The sequence below is a fragment of the Neopelma chrysocephalum genome, unplaced genomic scaffold (assembly GCF_003984885.1).
Source record: "Neopelma chrysocephalum unplaced genomic scaffold, ASM398488v2 Primary Assembly neopelma1_74, whole genome shotgun sequence".
In the NCBI taxonomy this organism is placed as follows: domain Eukaryota; kingdom Metazoa; phylum Chordata; class Aves; order Passeriformes; family Pipridae; genus Neopelma; species Neopelma chrysocephalum.
Window position 1 is genome coordinate 609,461 of NW_020897735.1, and position 15,734 is coordinate 625,194.

At 52.1% G+C, this 15,734-nt stretch overlaps 1 protein-coding gene across 1 annotated transcript in view; it reads left to right on the forward strand.

Annotated features, from left to right (window-relative positions):
* NSMF (NMDA receptor synaptonuclear signaling and neuronal migration factor) overlaps positions 1–10,288 on the forward strand; it is a 42,179-nt gene extending 31,891 nt beyond the window's left edge. The window contains exons 13-16 of the mRNA XM_027687918.1: positions 951–1,030; positions 2,593–2,695; positions 2,777–2,852; positions 4,660–10,288. Coding sequence (XP_027543719.1) covers positions 951–1,030; positions 2,593–2,695; positions 2,777–2,852; positions 4,660–4,757 — 357 coding nt within the window. The 3' untranslated portion in view covers positions 4,758–10,288. The remainder of the gene's footprint in view (positions 1–950; positions 1,031–2,592; positions 2,696–2,776; positions 2,853–4,659) is intronic.
* Positions 10,289–15,734: the final 5,446 nt, after the last annotated feature.

The window sequence follows — 15,734 nt, forward strand, 5'->3', positions numbered from 1 at the left end:
GATTTAGTGAGGCCAGGTCAAGAGCTGGGCTGGTTCTCAGCTGCTCTCGAGGAACCCCAGGCAAACCAGCATCAGCACAGACCTCGAAAGGGGATTCCAGAGACAGGAACAAGCATTTGCAGTGTCATGGTTATGGTTTCCATCCAGTTTCAGTGTGACAGTGACAGTGGTGCAAGCTGTGGATCAGACTGGCAGATGGCTCAGCTGGGAGCTGGAGGCCAGTGGAGGCAGGAGAGGGGTCAGGGTACAGGCTGGAGCTGTGGCTTGGACAGGTTCAAGCCCTGCTGCATCTGTGGCTTGCTGGGGATTTCCTTCCCAAGTCTCCTGTTCCTCAGGGTGGTCAGCTTTGGACTTCCCCAGCAGCTGTGCAAGGAACCTGGACATGAGAAATGAGGAAGGGAACCTGATTGAACTCCCTCCCGTGTCCCCTGTGCTGCAGCGTGGCAGGTTTGCTGCACACTGACCTAGAGATTGTGGCTTTTAATGTTCCTGGTGTTGTGCTCAATCTGTTTATGCCTTTTGCTGCCCAAGGCCAGTTCCTCTGCAGTCCCATCCCTTTCTTGTTTATCCCTGCTGTGCTCAGCTTCTCCTCTGCCCACCACGGCAAGTCCCCCAGTGACAGGGGATGTCCCTTGTCCCCAAATGACACGGACTTTCTTGTCTTCCCTATTACTCTCCAGTGACTCACAGTGACGATTTTTGTCTATTATTGTGCCTTTCTAGAGCGAGGTGGGCACAGAACAGTAAAAACTGGAGAATCCAACCCCCACACACTCCCCATACGTGGATGTGTCCTGAGCCGGTGCCTGCTGCGGAGGGTTCCCAGCGTGGCTGCCCTGCTCCCTTGTGGCAGTTCTGGGAATGGCTGGGCAGGACAGGAAATGCATCCAGGATTTTTATCCCCGGGGCCTGTGCAAAGAGGTTTCCATGTGTCTGTGTCTCTCTTGCAGGGAGGTCCCGGGCACTTATACTTGTTAAAGAACAAAGTCGCCACTTTCGCCAAAGTGGAGAAGGAGGAAGATCTGATCCTGTGAGTGGCTCTGTTGTGTTCTGGGCTTGCATGGAGTTTTCCTGCTGGGTTTGCTCAATGTTTGCAGCACATGGCCAAGCAGGAGAGGTGAAGGGAGCTGGGGTGGGTTATTCAGGGGATGAGGAGGCTGAGGAGGGGCTGTCAGCAGATTGAAGCTCATTCAGGGGGAGATGCAAAGGTGACAGAGCTGAGCTCGTCCCTGGGGTGCTGGAGCCCTGGTCACCAGGAGATTTGTGCTTCTATTTGCTATTTAGTGTCCCTCTGGACTAGAGACTATCAAAAGATTAAAAAAAAAGGTATTTCCTCTCCTAACAAAGGCTGTGCTGACCAGAAACCAGAATGTGCCCCTCGAGCCTCTGGTGCTCAGCTGTGGCTGCAGTAGCATTGCTGAGCAGACACCAGTGGCAGAAATCCAGAGTGTTCCCCCACAGTTGTCTCTGGTCAGGGGGAAGTGGAATTTGTCTCTGCAAAGCCTGCTCAAAGTCCAGCCTGTTACTGAGGAGGCTTTTCACTAACATGCCAGCCTGTCAGCTGGGGTTGCTGAGGCAATTTTGCTTCTCCTTGTAGAGTTAAGCTTTGCCTGTTTTGCTGCCTACTCACTTTTGCTGGCTCAGACTTCCTTGGCTAATGGTGCTTGGCTGTGGGGGAGAGGATGTTACACCAACCTGTTCCTACACAACTTTTTGTTGGCGAGAGAACTGAGTATTAAAATCAACATCTGCTCAGCAATCCCATGCTCTGGCACAAACACTGGCTGTAAAATCTTTGAGCACTTGTGCACACGATTCTGAACACGTTCCAGGCATCATAACTGCTCCCAAGCTGATAAATCAGGGATCTTCAGAAAGCTGTGAACACACAGCTGAAAATTTGGAAGCTTGGCAGTGAATGTCTCCATGCAGCTTGTGTGTTCCTCGGGAGGCTGTCCTGAGGAAACCTGAGGCTGCAGGCTGGTTGGAAAGCCCATGGAGGAACTGCTGGGCTTTAGAGCCCACCCCAGCTCCAACCCTCTGCCCAGGGTTGTGTTTCACATCCCACGAGGTTCCTGGTCACAGTCACAACACCTAAACTGGGTCTGACTGTGACCAGCACCAAGCACAGGCTGACATGGAACAGCCTGGTTTGGTGTTGCCTCTGTAGCTGTGGAGAACAACAACTTCTCCAGCTGTTCCCTGCTGATTTCCTGCCCTGGAAATGAACCAGTGCACTGAGAACATGGGTGATTAGAAAGGGCAGTTGTTGATAGAAATGGAAGAGAGGAAACTGGAGGGGATGCTTAGTAAAACTGTCACTCTAAAAGCACTCCTGGTGGACTTTGCTCCCTTCTCTTCATCTTAGAGCTTCCTTGGCTCAGTGGGCTGCTCCTCCTTCTCAGGCACATGACTTGGACCTGCTCCTCAGGCCCTTGCTCTGCCACTGCTCTTCCTTGTCTAAGATCCAATGGCTTTTCCTGAACACCCTTCTGAGTGGTGTGTGCACACATCCTTGGGATAAATCATGCCTGTGAGGAGAGATACTTTATATTTTAATTGTGTGTTCTGTTTTTTTCTGTTTTTTTCCAGCTTCTGGAAGAGGTTGAGCCGGCTGATGAGTAAAATCAATCCTGAACCAAATATCATCCACATCATGGGCTGCTATGTTCTTGGAAACCCCAATGGGGAGAAGGTAGGAGCTTCTGGATCAATTCTGGGTCCCCAGGAGTCATCCCTGTTTTCAGCTGCTAACTTTGATATATTTTCCTTTCAGCTATTTCAGAATCTGAAAAACTTAATGAATCCTTATAGGGTTGCCTTTGAGTCTCCACTTGAACTATCAGCTCAAGGTAATTTATTTTCTTTACAAAGACACACACCTTCCTAACCAGCCTGCCTCCCTCAGTGGGGCATCTTCCTGAAAAAGCAGGAAGTCCTGCCATGGTCTTTGTTTTCCTGGGTTTCCCCTCTCAGTTCCTCCATGTTCACACTTCATCTGTCCTGTGCCTGAGGCTGCAGAGCCCTGTCCCAGGCCACTGGCAGTGCAAAGTAGGCAGCTTTCCAAGCTGAGTGTAGGAGATCTGTCAATGCTAGGACATGAGGAATCTGTGGGAGAAATGCACATGGAGCAGAACCTTTTCTGTAGCCAGGTTCTCCAGGGCTCAAACCACTGGCACTGAAAGGGTTGTGTCATCAACAGGCAACTGGGATATGACCCATTAGAGCCATTCTACAGCTCAGTCTCTTGGCTTTTTTTCCCTTTTCTGCCTGTAGCTCAAGATGTTTCAAGGGGCTACAGGATTTGTCCTATTCTCTGCTCAGTGTCAGTAATTGGTGAGGTTTTACAAGCAGCAGATTCTGAATTTGCCCTTGTTTTTTATGTTTGCTGTATTCCTTGGCCCTTTGTTCTCTTGGCAAATAAAACCATGCAGCATCAGGCTGTGGGTGCTTCCTCAGCTGCTCCCAGCTGGCCTCAGCACTGCTGGGTTATTCTTAACTCCCCTCTCCCTCAGGAATGTGCAGGAGTTGAGCACATTGGTGCTGCACAGAGTTCATGGAATCACAGAGTCCCAGACTGGTTTGTGTTGGAAGAGACCTTAAAGCTCATCCAGTTCCAAGCCCTGCCATGGGCAGGGACACTTTCTACTAAACCAGATTCTCAGTTCTCTGTGTGTGTCCTGCCAGGGTCTGGAGCAGCTGTACCCGCTGCCTGCAGAGATCCCACGGTGAACATGCTTGGACATGTGTCCAAGAGAAGCTTGCAGGGAAATTCCCAGGTTTGTGGGCAGCTCAGCAGGCAGGCAGTGGGCTCTGTGTGCAGGCACTGAGCAGTTGGCATCTTCCAGGAGGCTGGGCTGAAGAACAGGTCTGAATTTATCCCCTTGGTCAGTCTGGGACGCAGTAATGCTGTACCCTCTTAATCCTTTGCAAAGTCATCTAAAACTAATCTTAATCAGGCCTCACAAGCGAAAATCCCCTCCTTAAGCCCTGTCTGAGTGCAGGGTTGTTTGCCCTTGTGTTTTCCAATGCACCCACTGCCTCCTGGGCCCAGCCTTTGCTCTGTGACTGCCTGTGAGACCCCCCCTTTGATCAGAGGGGCTCAGAGCTGGCACTGCTGTGTCCTGTGAGCTCATTGCTGGGAGCAGAGGCAGCCCTGCAGCACAGAGATGGCCTAGTAATTTAAAAAAAAAGGTATATTTTTGTTTGAATTTTCAATGTTAATTATTTTTAGTGTTTCCCACAAGTTTTCACAGTGAGTTAACTCTTGGTTTGTAGTTCCTGAAGTCCCTGTGCCTCTCTGAGGCTCTTGGCTGATCCTCCCCAGCCCCTGGCCCCAGCTCAGCACTCAGAGCAGAGAGGTCAAAGTCTGGAGACAGACTTTGTGCTCAGTTCCTTCCCCCATGGACAAACTCTGCCAGGGGATTACAAGGAGCCATTCATGGTTGAGGAGATCTAAAAAGATGTTTGGTTCTCACGGGCACCTCCACGTGCCCCGGGGCAGGTGCCCAACGCCAGTGTTCCCCCAGGGAAGTGTCTGGATGGGTTCCTGTGCCCTGCCCACAAAAAAAACCTGCTGGGGTTTTTGTGGTGCTGTGGCCTCTCACCCGTGTCCCTTGTGCTGCAGGGTGTGACCCCTCTGCTCCATTTCACTTCTAGGTAAGCAAATGATCGAGACTTACTTTGACTTCCGCCTTTACCGCCTCTGGAAGACCCGCCAGCACTCGAAACTATTGGATTACGATGACATTTTATGAGCTGGAGACGACTTTGCAAGAGGAAGCTCATCACCAGTGTCCAAGAAGTCATGCTTATTGCAGAGAGACTTTTTTATTGGCACAGGGAGCCCTTCAGAGCCCCATGGGAGCAGCAGTGCTAAAGGCAGGGGAGGAGGAGCCCTCGGGAGCGTGTCCAAGGAAAGTCTCCTGGGTCAAGAGAGACTGGAGGGAAAGGGGGTGACCCTGGCTGGCCCCAGTCCGAGCCGTGGGGTCTCAGGAGGAGCTGTGTGCAACGAGGACAGGATGGAGTTCCTGGCAGAACTGAGCTGTTTTGGGTCAGAATGGGCCAGATTTGATTCCAGGTCCTTTTAAAGACTTTTGAAGCTCAGGTTTTCTTACAAAAAAAAAAAAATAAACCCAGTTACCCATGCACTACGATGGAGAAGTCACCAGAGCACAGAGGGAGGAGGGGGTTGTACTGCTGGGACCTTCTGTGCTGAGGATCTCGGAGAGCAAGGACTGCTACACCTACTCCTGCAAGCTTAGAGCAAGACAACCCAGTTTCCATGTGAATATGTACTGGGATATAGAATTGAAATCTTCTTTTTTTGTTTTGTTTTGTTTAATAGAAAATAAGTGCAATTTTTATAGCAAAGGGTGGGGGTAAAAATCCCTCCCAATATTTAATTAGTTAAAAATAACACACCATAACCAATAGATGAGGTATTTCTGGTCTGCTTGAAAATATATTCAGATTGGTAATATATCTTCTGTAGACATATTTAATCACCAGCAAACATGGTTTTAACATAACTTGGCAGACCCTGCATGTCTGCTGCATTGGTTTGGTTCCTTCCTTTCAGAGTAGCTGTGTTGCACTAACTGTACCTGCTCTCACGAATGTATAGTTCTCCTCCAATTAGCCACAAACTTTATTACTTTCTATTTTGCTGCTTGCAAAACTATGGGACTTTAGTTTTGCTGAAATACTTTAGGTTAGGAATATGGGGCCTGGCTGGGGAAACCTCTGTCGGGCCCTCTGTGGTATAAAAATGAATTAGAAATTAATAGCCATGGTAATTACCTGTTCATGCCAGTGCTTTGCTGTGTGCTGGGAGATGAGCTCCCTTCCTGACCTGCCACGAGGAGCAGCTGTTGGGACCCCTCTGAGGGGACTGTGCACTGAGGCATTTGGGAGAAATGCTTCTGGAGGAACAGGTTTGGAGCATGAGTTTGAATCTTCCCTGTGTTCACTTGATTGCCAGTTGTTTGTGCATAAAACACCCCTTTTTCCTTGCTAACAGACCTGTTTCTTGGTCTGAGCTGTTCCCTTCCCTTCCTGAGCAGGACAGAGAAAACCCCAAGCTCTGTCAGACCTGAGAACCCAGGTCTTGATATTTGATGATACATTCTGGAATCTGTTTACTTTTTGTTTGGTCAGGTCGAGGGGTGCTTTTTGTTTTGGGAAGGGCTTTTTTTCACATTTTACTGTCCTTTCAGAGGATAAACAGTACTTAGAGTCTGTAGGTCACTGGCAATTCTGGGAGGTGACACAAATTACTTCTTTTACAAGCAAAAGAAGTAACAGGGAAGGATTACCTTGTTTTCCTGATTTCCTGTTATCTAAAATTAGTTGATTGTGAAGTGAAGGAAAATATATGTATAAATCTTCTTTTAACTACTTACAAAAAGAACTACTTGTTCTGATCTGTAGAGTCCTCCTCCCCCTGTGGTTGTGATTTTGGGGAGCAGGTCCCTGGCTAGAACTGCTGAACCCTTTACATTTATGGCAGTTTTATAGCAAAACTATTTTGAAGAAATAATGTACATACACGTAAGGAGAGGAATAAATGGAGAGGGATGGTTTAAAGTTGTTGAAAGCCACATACTGAACCAAACAGGTGTGGGCTGTTGCCTCCCCCTGGTTGGGAGCTCTTGGGAGCTGCCCTGACCTCAGGAGCTTTGGGAGCCACATCTCATCCCTGGACTCAGGTTTGCCAGACCTGCAGTGAAGGGGAGAACAGGCACCAGTCTGTAGCTTTTGGAAGGAAATGCCAGATGTAAAAAAAAAAAAGAACCCCAAATTTATGCCAATTACTATTTAATGTTGTGGCTCCCACCAGCTCTGAGGTGAGAGGTGGGAGCCAGAGGTGCAATGGAAGCACAAAGTTATCTGGAGAAGGAAATGGCTGTGGGAGGATTAAAATGCTGACACAAAACTCTCTCCCTTTCTGACCCTTTCACCTCCTAACTGGAGACAGACAAACTGTTCTTCCTTTCTCTTTCCTGAAGTGAAATCCCAATTCAGTGAACTTGGTAGCATGAATGTAGCATTGTGGAACTATTGAAAATCTTATTTAACCCCTAAAGGGCCCGTTTCTGTATCCACTGGAGTGATTTCTCTGTAGAACTGTTGTGTATCCTCACTGAGCACTTGTAGAACTTGGGGTGCAAAGTAGAAGGTAGATTGTACAGTGACTCCTGTAGGAAGATGTGTGTTGGAATGGACACTGTGGACTGTTTTCCTGGTGCAGTTAATAGGATAATGAGAACTGATGAATGCATTTCTCTCCAAAGATCTATATTCCTTATAGTTTGTGATGTTTATGACAAGAGCATATTATTTCCTTTGTAGCCTTCGTTTGCCTAAAGGGAGGAAATATTCTCAGAGCTGTGACTGGAACAGAGTTGTGATGTTTGATGTCCTGTGTGGAGCAGCATCGTTGGAATTAACCATTGGTGACAGAGGAAAACACATTTCTTGCCCTTTTTCACCAGTTGAGCTTTTCAAGTGGCTGCTGGGAAAGGAAGGGGTCAGCAGAGGAAAATAAAAATTGTCATTATTTAAACTGTAGAGGTAAAAATAGAGCCTGGAACTTCCTCAGTGGGACCAACCTGTAAAGAATGATGAGCTATGGATGTGCTCGCTGCCAGCGCCCGGCACAGCCCCAGCCAGGACATCTCTGAGGCCCAGCACTGCTTCCCTGTGTGCTCCTGCAGCATCTCCCTGGGGATGCCAGGGCCAGGGCAGTGCCCACAGGCACAGCTCCCCGTGCATCCCTGCATTATCTCCCCTGGGAATGCCAGGGCAGCACCTGTGGGCACAGCTCCATGGGCACTGCTGCAGTATCTCCCCTGGGATGCCAAGGCCAGGGCACAGCTCCCCGCAGTGCCTGCCTGGGGCAGCTGTGGCTGCCGGGCACACAGGACAATTTGTCATCATTCCACTTCCACCAGCTCCTCCCAGCCCTCAACAGCTCATCCTGCTCTCGGGGTGTGTCTGAAACCAGTCCTCTCACGTGCCCTCAGTGATTGCTGTGAGCTGTGGCTTGGTCCTGCCCCTGTGCTCCGTCAGGGCATCCACCGCCCTGTCCCACTGTTACACTCAATCCCTCCCCGAGGAACTGCTGCTGCAGCTCCTGTGTGCTCTGGAATTGCATTTCCCAGGGGCAGCAGAGCCCTGGTTAGCCCTGGAGGGAGGCAGATGGACCCGGGATGGCTGAATTGGGTGCCAGCCCTGGCTGTTCCCCAGCCAAGGGTGGGGGTTTGTGCTGCCCTTGCTGTGAGGCAGAATTGGCTGTGACCTCCAGCCCCTTGTGTGGATAAATGTGTTATGGCCTGGGCTGGCAGTGTCACCTCCAGGAGGGGAGAAGGGTGACAGGAGGGGCATCAGCCTGGCTCACCTGCTGGGGGTGGCCCCACCATGTCCTCTGGTGCCTGCAGGGAAATGTTCACTGAGCTGTAAAGGCCTGGGGAGATCATTGTCTTCTTGGATGTGGCACTTGTCCTGTACAGGGGTTTTCAGAGCGTCTTTACCCTTTTCCTCTTGTTTTGCTGGGAAGGAAAGGGGAGAAGAAAATTCAAGTTACCTGAGGGATATAGGAACAGGTAGAAAACTGAGATAAAGCTTTTTTTACCTCTCCTTGTGCTGCAGCCACCAGCTTCCCTTTGCAGCTGACCTCCAGGCCTGGGGTGGGAAATAGATGAACTCCCAAATAATCCCATCCTGTGTTGAAAAAAAAACCAAAAACAAACAGAAAAGTCCTTGTAGCTCCAGCAAAACATCTGACTGCAAAAGGCCCCCAGGCAGCTCATCCTGCCCCTGTGAGGACTCTGCTCTGTGCATCCCTGGGATCCCACCCCGTCCTGCCTCCGAGTGCCTCTGGAGCCACCTGAGCCATGTCCCACAGCCTGAGGAGGGGCTCTGCTGATCCTCTGCACAGGAGACCCCCAGAAGGAATTTGTTCTTCATTTCTCAGCCTGCACTTGTTGCCTGGAGCTCAGCACAGGGTTCCTGCTCCAGGGGCTTCTGGAGTGTGTGTGTGTGTGTGTTCCTCCCTCACACACAGGCCCTGTCCCTGGTCAGGGGAGCTGCTCCCCTCCATTGCCATGTGCAGTGAGAGGCAGTGACGTGTCCCTGCTGCCCTGGCACCACTCCAGAGCCTGGCACACACCCACCCACAAAGAGCTGCTGCTGTTCCGGGCCGTGGCTGCGCTGGTGACCCGTCCCTGGGAGTTCCTGTTCCCAGGCTCTGCTGGCAGGGACTGCAGGGCTGCCTTGGCACCTTCACACAGCATGAGTGGGGTCAGCTGAAAGGATGGAAAGGGCTGGTTCTAAACGCCAGCCTGGCAGGATCTGGAGATGGGAATGTGCCCTTAATCCCGGCCCCATCCTTAATCCCCCTGGAGGTGGAATGGCAAACTTGGTGTAAGTGTAAACATCCAGCCCATCACAACCCAGTTTGAGTCACACCTGTGTATTATTTGTGTGTTAGTTCAGGATAAGATATGTTACTGTATGAGGAAAAAAGATCCTTCTGGGGGTCTTGGCAGTTGGCACCTGCTGTCAGAACCCTCCATCAGGGGATGAGCTGGGCTGTGTCATCCTTTGGGGGATCAGGCCCCACTGCCAACACCAGGACAGGGATCTGCAGCTGCAGGTAAAGCTGAGTCTCTCTGTGCCCCTGGTTTGCTGTGCCAGTCCCTGGAGCTGGTGATACAGACAGCCCTTCCCGAGGATGCCAATACCCTCCTGAGGGATGTGGAGTGGCAATGTCATCTTCCACGTCATCTGTAAAGAGCTGTTTGTGATCCTGTGTTTTGTCCCACTGACCACAGCGGATCTGTGGCTTTCTGCATCTTCCATGGAAGTGCTTTTTAATTCTCATTGTGGAAACACAAGCCAAAGGCAACTGGAAACTTCTATGGGCGAGTCAGCCTGCTAATGGTATCATATATGGGAGCTGAGTGAGCAAATGGGTGGTTTAATGGCCATGAACCTGACTGGGGTCATCATTACTCCCAGGTGATCCTGCTGTGTAATTGGCAGAGTTAACAGTAAGATAACCTCTTACTGAGGCAGTGCATGATCTGTGAAAGAGCAGGAACCAGCAGCAGCTTTGGTTCAGAAATAACTTCAGCCCAACCCACTGCCAGTCAGTGTGAGAAATGTAAAGACTAGAAGGAATAAACATTATGGACATTAAATGTAAAGAATCCATCTAAAGAGAAACCACATTGCTGCTTTCCATAGATGTTTGGTAAATATTAAAGAACTAATACAACCTAAACATTCTTCACAGTATTGTATTGCTTTTGGAGTATCCTTAGAAGTGACATAGGTAAGGACAGATAAGACCCATCACAAGTTGCCCTACATTCCCAGAGTGGGGACAATAACTCAGTTAACTTGGGCATTCCAATCTTCCTTCCTTATCTCAGCATCCCAGTGAACTGGTGATTAGTCACAGCAGCAGTGGCCCATAAACCTTTACAGGAGGGGCCTCTCCACCTGCACTGCTGAGCAGAGAGAGAGAGAGAGAGAGAGAGAGACCCCCAAGCATCTGATGGAGCCCAATGTTGGCCCTGTGGCCCCAAGTGTTGGTCCTTTGTCCCCAAGTGTTGGCCCTGTGTCCTGGGGTGTCCCCTCCTGTGCTTCACCCAGTCCATACAGCCACACCCTCGGGCACAGCCCCTGCCCTGCTCCCCCCTGTCCTGGGGGGGGTGTGTGTGGCCAGGTGGAGTTTTCCTCCCTGGTCACTCAGGGATGAGTTGAGTTGTACCTGGGAACGTTCCTCACCTGGGGACACTGAGCTGTGGGGGCTGCAGGGGCTGTGACAGCCAGGGACTGGGCACTGCCACCATCCCCCTGCTCTCTGGCTCGGGGTCAGCTCAGATGCACATTAGGGGGTTCAAAAAGCTTCAACAGAAAGTGTGGGGTTATGAGAAAATTTTTTTCTAATTTATATTTTTAGTGCTAAATCTCTGTTGCAGTGATATAGAGCTACAAGGTGCTCTTAAGGTGGAGCTGGTGCAGAGCTGGGAATTCAAGGACAGGGATCTTTGCCCTGACATTTGAAATGCCCTAAAAACCTGGCAAATAAGCACAGCCAAGCGAGACCCCTGAGCACAGATCCTGCTCCCTGTGCCCCTGTGCTGAGACCTGACTGTGCTGGGTCTTCAGGCTGTGCTGGGTCGGAACCGAGCTAGTTTGGTGTTCCCCACCCAGGGAACCAGGCTGGAGTCGTACCCAAATGAGCTGAAGGGGCTGTGCTTTTTCTGCTGTGTATTTCCTGTTGTTCTTTAACAGCACTATTCCTGGAACTGGGCTGTGATACCAAGCAACAACAACCTGAGCTGTCACAGGGCTGGGAGTCAGTGCCCTTTGGGATCTTTACTGTTTCCCAGCAGAGTTCAGGCATATTTTCATTTCCAGCTCCTTTACTCAGCTGCAGCCCCTCCCTTTGCTTCTGCAGAGCTGTGAGTGAGGGGCATCAGCAGCTTTCTGAAAAGAAAACAAAAGCCTGAGTAGCAGGCTTTGGACATGGGCCTGGTAATGTGGAGAAGGACAGGTTATGTCCAGCAATGCCCCTAAATCCTGAGATGTTAATGAGAAAAAAAAAAAAGCAGCAACATTATCAAAATAATGAGGGGGAATTCCAAATCACTGAAGTGTGATCGATCAGCTGACAAACCTTGTGAAGATAAAACACTCTGCTGACTGTGCCTCTGCTCTCAGCTGTGTTCAGAGGGAGGTGACAGTGTCCCACTCCTTTCAGAGATCAGACTCGAGGCCAGGGCAGTGTGGCTGAGTCCGTCTGTGCTGCTCCAGCCAGGCTGAGTCTGCACTGCCCACGTGTGTCCGACCACTCGGGCCCCTCTTTGCCCATCCCATCTCAATGGGAAGCTGAAGGCACAGCAGGTGCATAAGGAGCTGGAAATGTTGGCCCCAAGAGAGCCCCAGGGTCAGAGAGCTCAACCTGAGACAGGCCAGTTTGGGGCCAAAACATGAGAGTTTTGAAAGTAAAGACTGTAAGCTCTGAGATCTTGGTGGGCCCTGGAGCAGCTCCTTGGAAAAGTGAGAAGGAAGTTACCCCAGCACTCTCCCCAGCTTTCAAGGTGGTTCCTGGCTGCTGCTGCCCAGGGAGGAGCTCTGCCATCTCCTCTGCCTCTGTTACCGGGTCCTTCTGAGGCTCTGCTGCTTCATGTGTGACAACCAGGCCTTGAGTCCATGAATGTTTCTGGGGTTAAAGATGTGATTTAATAAAAATAGATGTTTCTGGGAAAGCAGGTTTTTTTTCTCTTGTTCGTTTTTTTGTTGTTGTTGTTGTTCTCTGGCTGAGTTTATAAACCCAGGAAATGGCACTTGGCAGATGTTGTGTGAGGGAAATGGTGTGTGATGAACCTGTGATGCAGATGAGGGACATAACAGGCACCAGGCACCTCTGAATGGCAGCAGGGAAATGATGAACAAAGCTCCAGAGGGGCAAGAGGCCCAGATGCAGCTAGAAGAGGAGGAAAGTAAAAAATCCTGATGCCATCTGAGGACCACAAATCCAGTGACGGGGATAGTACAAGGATAGCACAGAGTGATTCAGGTTCTGAGAGTATCTAAGGCTTAGTGAGCATGGACTGGGGTGCTAAGGAACTTAAAGTGCATTAGGGATTGTGCCTCTTCCTGGGAGGAAGGCTAATCCTTGAGCACCCTCCTGGACACAGAAACAGCCCTGGGGAAATTCACGCAAGGCCAAAGGCCTGGTAATCCCTCTGGGGAAAACAGAGCGGCTCCAAAATACAGCACATCCCAGGAGGGCAGAAGGCAATGGATTCTGACAAGCCACTTCCTCTCTCAGGGGCCTGTTTGACTGAATTGCCAGAGGGAACAGCTCTGGCTTGATCTCCCAGCTGCAATTTTCCCCCTATCTCTAATGCTGACAGTCACCTGCGTGTTCATGTTCTGGTAAATGTGGTAACTGCAGCCCCTCAGAGCAGAGGCAGAGAGAAACAGGCTGGACAGCTCTGTCATTTGAGGCATTTTCCTTCAGCCCTGGGATCTCTCAGCCTCCATTCCTCAATCCTCATTCCCTATGTGGGGACATTCTCCCAGTGCCACAGCCACAGCAGGGTGGGACATGCCAAGTGTGTGACATCTCAGCAGTGTGACAGATGACAGAAATCACTTTTAGTGCCGTATCACCCACTGGCCAGCCTGGCCTGGCCTGGCCACTGCTCTGCCTTTTGGCATCGCTGGTGCCCGGAGTACCCGGTGGCCAGAAGGATAGTCTTCATTCCTTACCCTGGAACCATTCCATGTGGGCACTGTCCTGGCTTTAAATCAGTGTCATAGGGTACAAAGCCCAACTCCCTGGAGAAGCCCAGCTACAATGGATTACTTTTACCTATTGCCTTCCTCCCCCTGCCTTACACAGGGTGTGTGATGGACAGAGCGGGAGCAGGAGCTGTGCAGGTGGAGTTTGCTCTGCCCTGGGGTATGAGGTGAAATCACACATCCCCCAGTCCTGCTGGGCCCTGCTCTGTCCCTGTTCCCTCATCACCTGGCTGTCCCTGGGGCTGTCCCAGCAGACCCCGGTGTTGCCAGCCCCCAGTGCCACGGCTGGCTCGGATGTACCGTGCCTGCCACGTCCCACTGCGGCTCCACAGCCTCTCCAGCCGCGCTGGGCTCCGGGAACTCGTGCCCGTGCCCCGCGGTGGCACTGAGCCATCACACCCTCCCAGCCCTGGACCCTGCCACCGTCACACCTGGGGTTTGTAATCGAGCGCTCCTTCCTGTGCCAAAACATGAGCGCTGAGCGGGATTCCCGGGAGCCTCTTAGTAACACAGGCGGGCACTGCCCGGGGGTTCCCCGGGGTGTAAACACAGCGGGGCAGGGGATTAGCTCCAAAGCACCCTCCTGCCAGCCAAGTCGCACTGCCCAGCCCTTGACACTGTTTCTCAGCCGAGGAACAGAGCAGTTGACAGAAATGATAGAAGGCTCTCAAATCCTGACTGGCAGGGGAGGAGATGAATAATGGCTGGATTTACTGTTTTGTTCTAAAGGCAGACGGGCACGCAGCGAAACCAGCAGATGTCAGGTTCAATGCCCACAAAGGGAGGCGTTTTCTTTGCGCCAGGTGCAGCAAAACTGTGTGGGATTCATTATTTCAGGATTTATGGGCTTTACACGGGCTCAAAAGCCGACCAGACAAGACCACGAAAGAGAAATCCATTGAGATCTCCGAGCACAAAGGCACATTGTTGGCTCTGGCCGTGCCTGAGCCATGAGTCACCAGAGGCGGGGAAATGTCTCTGCCCGCTTGCCTGGTCTTTATCCTCAGCCCCGGGCAGCAAGGGCTCGAGGCGGGTGGTGCATCAGGGACCTGTCGCTTCGGGGAGTACAGCAGGTCATGTGTGAACCTCACATCACCCGGGTGTTATTTAAGGTGAAAGGCGAAGAGCTGCCTCCTTCCCCCGGGCTCTGCTTTGCAGCACAGCAGCTCCTCGGGGCGCACAGCACAGCTGGGCACGGCGGCACCTGGGCAGCTTTGGCAATAAAAAAAATCTATTTTTAGTAGTATAATTCCCACGTAGCGTTTGAAGAAGGTGCAATTGCTCTGTTGTGGCTTGGGAGTGCAAAGGGAGGAGCCTTATCAGGAGTACATGGAGCTGCTTCCCGTAAACACACCTGTGTTCTGGGCAGCCCGGCTGCAGTGGGTGCATCACCCACACCGGGGTGCGGCTCCACAGCTCCCAGCCAGGCCAGAATCTCCCCAAATCCTGGCCAAAGATTATTTATGTCACGGTGTGCCATGTCCCTCGTGCCTCCCGGGGCGAGGATTTCAGCCCCCGCCGCTGTGGGAGGTGTGGGAAGTCCTGCACTGACCTGTCATCGTTTCCTGATCGCTCAGAATTCCCAAAGACACCTGCAGGTGGCTGATAACAGGCACTGACTGGAAATAACGCCACGGCGGCACTTTTGTACTCAACAAGTGGCTGTTGATGAGTCACAGAATAGGGGCTGGAAGGGACCTCTGGAGAGCGTCCAGTCCGACTCCCTGCCAAGGCAGGGTCACCTAGAGCAAGTGACACACGGACACATCCAGGTGGGTTTGGAATGTCTCCAAGAGAAGGAGACTCCACGACGTCCCATGGCAGCCTGAAGAGCGAAGCCGGTGGGAAAATTGCTTTCCCTGCTTTACTGCCACGTGCCGTGGAAAGTCCCACTTGTCTCCATCAGAGCTCTCCCTACAGCACTCCTCTGACGGGATGGGTGGGATGGACACTGCTCTGGCACCCGGGGCTGGTTCCCTGCCCACCACGGCCGCTCCTGCCCAGGCACCTGCCGGATTATGGTCAAGATCCCATGAGTGACCCCCAAGGGCGATTTTCTCTCCTGTCCTGGCCTGGTGCCCCGCGGGCCGGTCCGGGATGGGGGGAAAGGGCAGATGTGGGTGTTCAGGGTTCTTTGTGTCGGTCACCGTGGCCCGCGTGAGGCCGAGACCCCGCGGGCCGGGGGCTCCCGTGTGCGAGGGGAGGGCGGTGCGGGCGGCGGGCCCGGCCGGTCCCCAGCCCCGGGGATGCTCCCCTGGGCGAGTCACACCCCGGGCCGGGGCCGGGCGGGGCGGAGCGCTCAGAGCGGCCGGGATGGGGCAGCCCCCGCCCCGCCAGGCCCGGGGGCGGTGCCGCAGGGCCGGCCCGGCGCGGCGGGGCCCGGCCCGCAGAGCCCCAGCGCCGCCGCC